Here is an 8,300-nt window from a genome sequence, read left to right on the forward strand (position 1 = left end):
TTGAAAATGTTTTTTAAAATTTTATCATTGAAATTTCGCAATATTTGCTTTTGAAAAAATAATATATTAAGGGCATATATAAAGTCGATGATATCCTTCATTTGGTACCCATATTTTTATTCTCCATATTTTCTCCCGGGATGGTAAAAAGCGGAAAAATTAACATCCCTAATATATATGTATTTTGGTTTATTCGCGCAGTACCTGTGTGTTAGAACGTGACACGATGTCATTACATCCTACATTTGTGGAATACATAGAAGGCGCTATTCAATATCTATTAGCTGAAACTGATAAGGACAATACCAGTATTCGGGAAGTTAAAGCACATTTTTGTAATTTCATTCGCAAAATGATAAAGAATTTCTCGCGTAAGTTACTCTATTGGAAACAATTTCATGCTTTATATTCACCAATTTGTATTTTTTGTGTAATCCATTTTAGTAGAGTCATGTGGCACACTTCTAACACGCGAGCTTAAGCGGAGTCTTTTCAATTTATTTGCAACATGGTGTGGATCTTTTTCAAAACCGCTGGGCTTCACTTCACAGATTGGTCAATCACAAGATGAAGAGAAATTGCAGTTTAGTGCTTTACAGGTAATTTTTAATGAAAGTATTTAAATATAAGATGCTATAATAACTATACGACACCCATCATTCCCACGACAGCCGGTTCTACCTAACGTAATGACTCTGGTTTTACTCTATCAACGGCTGCTGTTTCGCGGTCTAACCGTTTTTTGTGTGCTAGAATTCCGCAACCGCGGAGCTTCCGCATTAATTTTAATATTCGCATTCGCTTTCGCATTCGCAAGCTTTTGAGAGTGCGAATGTAGGGCAAGTGCACTTATAAAACGTATATCTGGCAAACAAAATCACAAATTGTAGCCAATCTATATATATATAAAAATGAAATGTTTTCCGTATGACGAGGATGCCTGACCAAACGGCTGAACCGATTTCAATTCTGTAAAAAGCACTTTTTTGGACCTTCTGTGTGGAAGGTTTTTCGATTTAACAAAAATTGAAACTTTTTGTTGTTGTTGCTGAAAAATTAAGAATGCTGAGACGCCACGATTTCACAATTTTATAGTTTTCCGTATATTGAATGTCACTAAACTACTAACGGCTGGACCGATTTCGTTCATATTTGGAACATATTTCAGCACCTTAAAGGGAAATATTTCGACTAAAAATTTAATCGCTAGGTGGCGCTGGTGTCGGGATATTTATAAAAATTGCATTTACTTGCTGCTTAAAACTATAAGTCACATGAACTTGAAATTTGGTATGCAGTCATATACTATATGTTAGGTGCTTACAGTAGAGTATATATCAAATAAAATACCTCTTTGAGGTAAAATTTTCGAGTGACGAAAGCTGAGCTAGAAACACAAAATTTATGATATCAATTAAGTGACGAAAATTATACGCATTTTTTAACTGCCTTTCAAGCGTACGGAAAATCTTTTTTATTCATACAAATCGTTGCAAAAGTTCTGTTTTGTTTTAATTGTGTTTCTAGCAGTAAACGGAAATTCGCAACGTTTCGAATAAATAAAAAAAGATTTTCCGTACGTTTCAAAGGCAGTTAAAAAATGCGTATAATTTTCGTCACGAAATTGATATCATAAATTTTGTGTTTCTAGCTCAGCTTTCGTCACTCGAAAATTTTACCTCAAAGAGGTATTTTATTTGATATCAATTATTTTGGGGTAGCAAATTTAAAATCGACGAAAATACAAACAATCAACTAAATGTTTTATTTTTCTCCATTGAGACTGTAAAAAGTACTATTTTGGCACTTCTGTGTGGAAGGTTTTTCGATTTAAAAAATTTTGAAACTTTTTTGCTGTTGCCGAAAAATGAAGAATGCTGAGACGTCACGATTTCACAATTTTATAGAGTTTTCTGTACATTAAATGTCACTAAACTACTAAACGGCTAGCCCGATTTGGTTTATATTTGCAACATGTGTCAGCACTTAGAAAATAAATGTTCTGACAAAAAATGCACTCGCTGGGTGGCGCTATCGTCGGAATATTCCTAAAAATTGCATTTTCTTGCCATTCTGGTTCATATTTAGAATATTAGCCAATTGAACAGAAATATTTGCGCTTAAAACTTACGCGACAGGTTTTCGCTATGGCCGAGATATGCCCATAAATTATTTTACGCTAAGAGAATGATAGATATCTACTATATATTCGCATTCGCATTCGCAACCGCGGAGCTTCCGCATTAATTTTAACATTCGCATTGGCTTTCGCCTTCGCAAAAATCAATGCGGATCTTTGGCGAATGGGAATATTGAAGGGACCGAAAATTATAATTATTTTTTACGAGTTAAACTTGGCCAAATATTTGTTATTCCGAAATAGAAGTCTTTTCCGGATAATAAACAAACCGCTTATCCAAATTAAACAAGTTTGGTATCCAATGAAAGAGTACTTAAATAGCTTTAAAGCTGAAATGTCTAAAAGAGGAAAGCCACACATTGAAAAATATTTCAATAAAAATGTTAATTACCATAGAACACACATTGGGTCAGGTAAGTATTTACATGGATTTCTTTAGCATTAAGTTATAAAAAAATAAAAATAGAGGTCGTAACCTTCATTCGTTATTTCTGTTTAAAAGCTATTTCAGTCCCCTTTCATATGATACCAAATTTGTTTAATTTGGATAAGCTATTTCTTTATTATCCGGATAGGACGTTTATTTCGGAATAAAAAAATATTAGACCAAATTTAACTCGGTAAAAAATAACTGTTATTTTCGGTCCCTGGAATATTGTGCAAGTGCATAGACGTATATCTAACCAGTCACAGAAGAAAGCATTAAAAATGAGTTACAAAAACTAAAATCGAAAAACGGTGATGACGTGACAAATTCCGAAACAATCAAAAGAATGAGAATGAAGAATTCTTTCGAAAAAAACGGTGTTTAAACAACGATTGTGCCATGATGCTACATTGTGAAGATGAAAGTCAGGAGGATACATCCAACATTTGCAGCCCCGATGAAATTCTCAAAAAGTAATTATTGCACCGCAATAAAAATAAATAAATATAACTGAAAGTCCTCTCAACTGGTGCATTGTCAATCGAAAAGAATTTACAATTTTGCCAAGTTTCCAGTTTTTCAAGTTTTTCGCAGCGAGCGAGTAATTATTTAGTGGCGCAGGTTTGATTTACGACCCTTCAAAAAGTTTTTATTAAGTACAATGTTCCAATTTTTAAATTCAAGTACTAAAAAAACATTCAGTCTTATTATGAGTTTAATTTTCCCCGAACCGGTTCACTCTTCACTTTTGGTTTTCATGTACATATTTCCTATGGGCGGAATACAAATTTTCGGGTGAATTTTTTTTTCGGGCAAAACCCTTATTTACCTAAATCACCTAAATTATTTCTTAAAAATACAGTACATCTGCATTCGCATCCGCATCCGCGGGTGTTAGCTATTAAACAACCGCATCCGCATTCGCATCCGCGGATGTCTAAAATTCCACATTCGCATCATCCCTAGTATGTATGTATGTATGTGCCAGGTTGCAGCCTAAACGGACGGACAGAATCGAACGAAATTTTGACAGAGTATTGCCATGACACCTGGGCCTATAATAGGGAGAAAAAAATTGGGATTCGACAAGGGGGCGCGGCACCTCCCATAGGCGTGATATTTTTTATCAGCTGTAACTTCAGAACCATAAGTCACATGAAATTGAAAGTTGGTATGCAGGCATACCCTGGACGGAAAATACGAACTAGTGAACCAAATTTCTAGTTCAGTACTAGTTCTTTTTCGCCAAAAACGAACCAGTCCGATAGTAACTAGTACCGCACCAGTCCAAAAGCAGTGAAATGTGGTACTTTTACTAAACTATTTTATTTCAAATTTTGAAAGCAGGGAAGGTAATCATAATGAGTAAAATAATTTAAATCAGCATTTAATCATTATTTTATGAATTATTATTGAGTTTTGTTTTTTCGCTCAAACGGAAATAATTATTATTTGATTTTTATTTTTGGGATTACAAATAATTATTATTTTATGATTTTTTTTTGCGCAGAGATTATCATTAATTTTGAGTTTTATTTTTCCACTTAAAAATAATGATAATTTATAAACTTGAAACGGCCATACAGACGCATCCTACTGAAATTTAGACCTGAAAAATTTGGGTCTTATTCCTTCTATAAGGGTGCGGCTACCTCTCAAAAGGATACGTCGGTAATCACGCTGGTATAGTTTTTGAGATGCTTAATAATCATTATACTTAGTGGTTCCATAAACAAAGGCCAAGATCCTGAAGGACGATTGATAAAGGCAAAGCAGTTGCTGAAAAAAGGCATCTAAAAAAAAAGTGTCAAAATTATTACCACTTTCTCACTAAATTTATTTAAAAATGCAAGCCACCATAGCTACCTTTTTTTAAGAAAAGACAAATTATTATTTTTTTTATGCAATCCAGCACAGCTACCTTAATACAGTCAGTCAATAAAGTTTAGGTACAACGAACTTTTTACAATACGGGCAACTATTTTTTAAATATTTTAGTTTTCGGTAATTTTTTATAAAAATATGGTCAATTCTACAAAAAAAAATGCCAAAAACCAGAGTTCCAAACCTTGTGCAAAATTTAGGAAAATTCTGCAAAATATCATTAAAATAATTCACTTTCTATTTACGCTCTCTAGAAAAAGTTGAGTTTGCAGTTTTTTAGCCCATTCAATTTTAGTATAATGACAATTTTAGTATAATGACAGCTAGGACTTACCAAACAACAAAAAAAAAATTGCTAAATATCAATGGTAAGTCCTACCCAGGGTACGAAAATAAACTGTACAAAACAATTCCCATTTGCTCATCCATCATCATATCATTTGTGGTTTTGTACAGTTTTGTACATAGTCAGAAACAAATTGTAAGATTCACTGTCATTTTCCCCAACGAGAAACGTTTGCTTTTCGTTTGTGACAATTGTACCATAGCGTACGTTTTATATGTATGCAAACGTTTCAGTTACGTGAAAAATATTTTTTTCTTTCAATTTTCATATCCAATTCAATTAAAAAACATGTACTACATACATACATATATTTTTCTCTGCATGATTCATTTCGTTTGTTGTTTCGTCTCTAACTACTAAACTACTGTAGTGTACTATCGCAAAGTGAACTCAGCCGTTTTGTTTTCGTATTGTACCGAACTGTTGAAGTAATCGAAACGAAATAGCACTGTACAATATAGTTTATTTTCGTACACTGGTCCTAGCTACCCCAAACTTGCACTTTGTTATACTAAAATTGAATGGGCTAAAAAACTGCGTACTTAACTTTTTTCTAAAGATTGTAAATTGCAATATTTGGATGGAAATTTGGGGAATTTTCTTTAATTTTGCATAAGGTTTGGAACTCTGATTTTTGGGGTTTTTGGTGTAGAACTAACCATATTTTTATAAAAAATTAGGGGAAAATAAAATATTTAAAAAATAGTTGCCGGTATTGTAAAAACTTCGCTGTACCTAAACTTTATTGACTGACTCTATATGTTATTTAAGTACGACACAAACTTTCGAAGTTCTTCATATACATATAAGCTTAAAAAGAACTGAATTTACTTAAAAATCAATATGCTTAAATTTAGACAAGTAAGACAAAGTGAACTAATATTTTTACTTTTAAGCAGAACGCACTTTTGTTTTTTACTTACTACTTAAGTTTAATTCTACTACTACTACTAACGTGGTTTATAAATTTTTATACCCGAGCGCACTTGTGCACAAGGGTATTATAACTTTGTTCACATAACGGTTGTTTGTAACAGGCAAAACGAATCGAGATAGATATAGACAAATGTATACATAAATGATCAGGATGAAAAGAGAAATCGATTAAGCGGTGACTGTCTGTCCGTCCGTCCGTCCGTCCGTCCGTCTGTCCGTCCGTCTGTGCACACGATAACTCGAGTAAAAATTAAGATATCTTAACGAAACTTGGTACGTGTACTTCTTTCGAGCGTAGGACGGATGGTATTGAAAATGGGCAAAATCGGACAATAACCACGCCTACCTTCCATATAACGGTAATTTTCAGAAATACGAAAACTGCGATATTTTAGTAACAACAGAAGATTATTCACTCAAAATTGATATTTGCAATAACTTTAAGACGAAAAATAAGAATATTATAAATTTTTGAAAAATGGGCGTAGCCACGCCCACTTAGTGTTACATGTGTATATCTTGGCAACCGCTGCACCGATTTCTTTCAAACTTGGCACAGTTATTGGCCTTGGTACAGGGTACCAAATGGCCGAAAATTTTAAAAATCGGACAATAACCACGCCCACATCCCATATAACGGTAATTTGGAGAAATACGAAATCTTCGGTAAATCAGTAAATATTAAAGCTAATTTATTGAAAATTGATGCTTGCAACAATTCTTTACTAGGAAATACGCCTATCATAAAATTTTGGAAAATGGGCGTGGCACCGCCGGACTAAAATTACGGCTTTTCATATAACGGTAAATTTTAGAAATGCTTGAAACGTCAATATTTCGAAATTTACGGGCGCTAATTTATTCAAAATTGATACACCCCGGCTTACCATGTAGCGGTAGCTTTAGGAAAGGTGAAAAGGCATATATGTAATACTTGCGCCGGGTATTTAATGTTCGGCCCCGCCCGAACTTAGACTTTCTTACTTGTTAATAAATGCGTTTAAACATTTGTGATGGTATTGTCCTTCCTTCAACCGTTCATATGTAATATAAAAGGGAAATGTTTCGGCAAGTCTGATTACAAATATAGATTTAAGGTGAACTATAAAAAATGGATGCAGATCGAACTAGATCTCATCTGCCCAATTAGGAACTGGTTTGGAACTAACGAAAAGGGGATGCAGAACGATCTAGATCTCATCTGTCGAATTTGGAACTGGTGCGGACTTTAATGTATATATATTTATAGGTATAGCGTAGCGTATGCGAAATGTTCCACGGCCCCTATTTATCGGAGATAACATTTCTAGATTTGACGAAGTTATATCTTTCAAGTCGGTCTATGTTTTATTGAAAAGGGATTTAAACAATTTATTCTGGCGGATTTATATACATATAGAGTATGCGTTAGACTTTATAGGTATATGAGTAGCGTATCGGAGATAACATTTCTAGAATTGACGAAGTTATATCCTTCAAATCGGTCCATGTTTTATTGAAAAGGGATTAAAAAATGTATTCTGGTGGACTTATATACTTATAGATGTATAGCGTAGAGTAGGGATGCACAGCAGAGGTGCACAGCAGAGGTGCACGCAATCGACGTCGCGGGCAAACTGCGAGCACGCGAGCGTGCTAGGCGAGGTGAAGTGAGCTGTACGGAGATGGCATCGTATACATATTAACCACTACACACTTATTTTCAAGTAAAAATTTGTGTACGCATGTGTACTTTTGCGACAACTGATCCAGTGTGGCATCAGGCCACCAGAAAAAGCAAATTTTTCCAAAACAAAAGCGCCAAGTTTTTATTATCATGTTTAATAATATTTGTTGATTCAGTAAAAAGTGTATATACATATCCATTTCCCCACGTTTTTATTAATAAATTAATTTCAATACATTTATAACAACGCAAAACATATTTAATTTACCTATTCCTCACATTTTATTCAGTAAATGAATTCCATCTTAATGTAGAATATTAGTGTATAGTGTATACATACATACATATGTACCTATGCATTCGGTGTGCTTAAATTAAAAGAGCATCACTAAATACCGCACCAAGCATTGAATTCCAATTATTTTGGCTTTTTGGTTTCCCAAAAGTACTAAATTTAGTGCAAAATGCAGGACCTTGGCAACAGTGAGCTGAGCACATCAATGCTCAAACAGTGATGCCAGACCAAGTATTGAGTAAATGCGCTATGTATATTTTTCTTTTAAAGCAAAAGTTTTAATTGGCGAGGGTATTGATTTTTGGTTCTTACATTGAACACTGATAATATTCACAAACTTATCTTAGGACTTAACTAAAATAATCAACATTATTTGTAGACGAATATATTTGTGTTCGTATGAAATAGTAGCTTATGTCGGGAGGCTGGCTTTAGTAAAATGTACCATTTCCTATATTCTTTAAACCACAAGGAATTTTTTATGAAACTTTATATGAATATTGACTTGCTTCTTCTTCTTCTTAATTGGCGCTGTAACCGCCTAAGCGATTTTGGCCGAGTCCAAAACAGCACGCCAGTCATTTCTCTTCTGTGCTAACTGACGCC

The 8,300-nt window shown here is 33.9% G+C and overlaps 1 protein-coding gene across 1 annotated transcript in view; it reads left to right on the forward strand.

The window, feature by feature from the left end:
• Positions 1 to 8,300, forward strand: part of LOC118749267 (protein furry-like) — a 294,401-nt gene that overhangs the window by 221,696 nt on the left and 64,405 nt on the right. The window contains exons 11-12 of the mRNA XM_036484066.1: positions 202 to 371; positions 445 to 599. Of these exons, the coding sequence (XP_036339959.1) occupies positions 202 to 371; positions 445 to 599 (325 nt within the window). The remainder of the gene's footprint in view (positions 1 to 201; positions 372 to 444; positions 600 to 8,300) is intronic.

Source organism: Rhagoletis pomonella, unplaced genomic scaffold (genome assembly GCF_013731165.1).
Source record: "Rhagoletis pomonella isolate Grant_MI unplaced genomic scaffold, Rhpom_1.0 Rhpom_scaffold_00014, whole genome shotgun sequence".
In the NCBI taxonomy this organism is placed as follows: Eukaryota; Metazoa; Arthropoda; class Insecta; order Diptera; family Tephritidae; genus Rhagoletis; species Rhagoletis pomonella.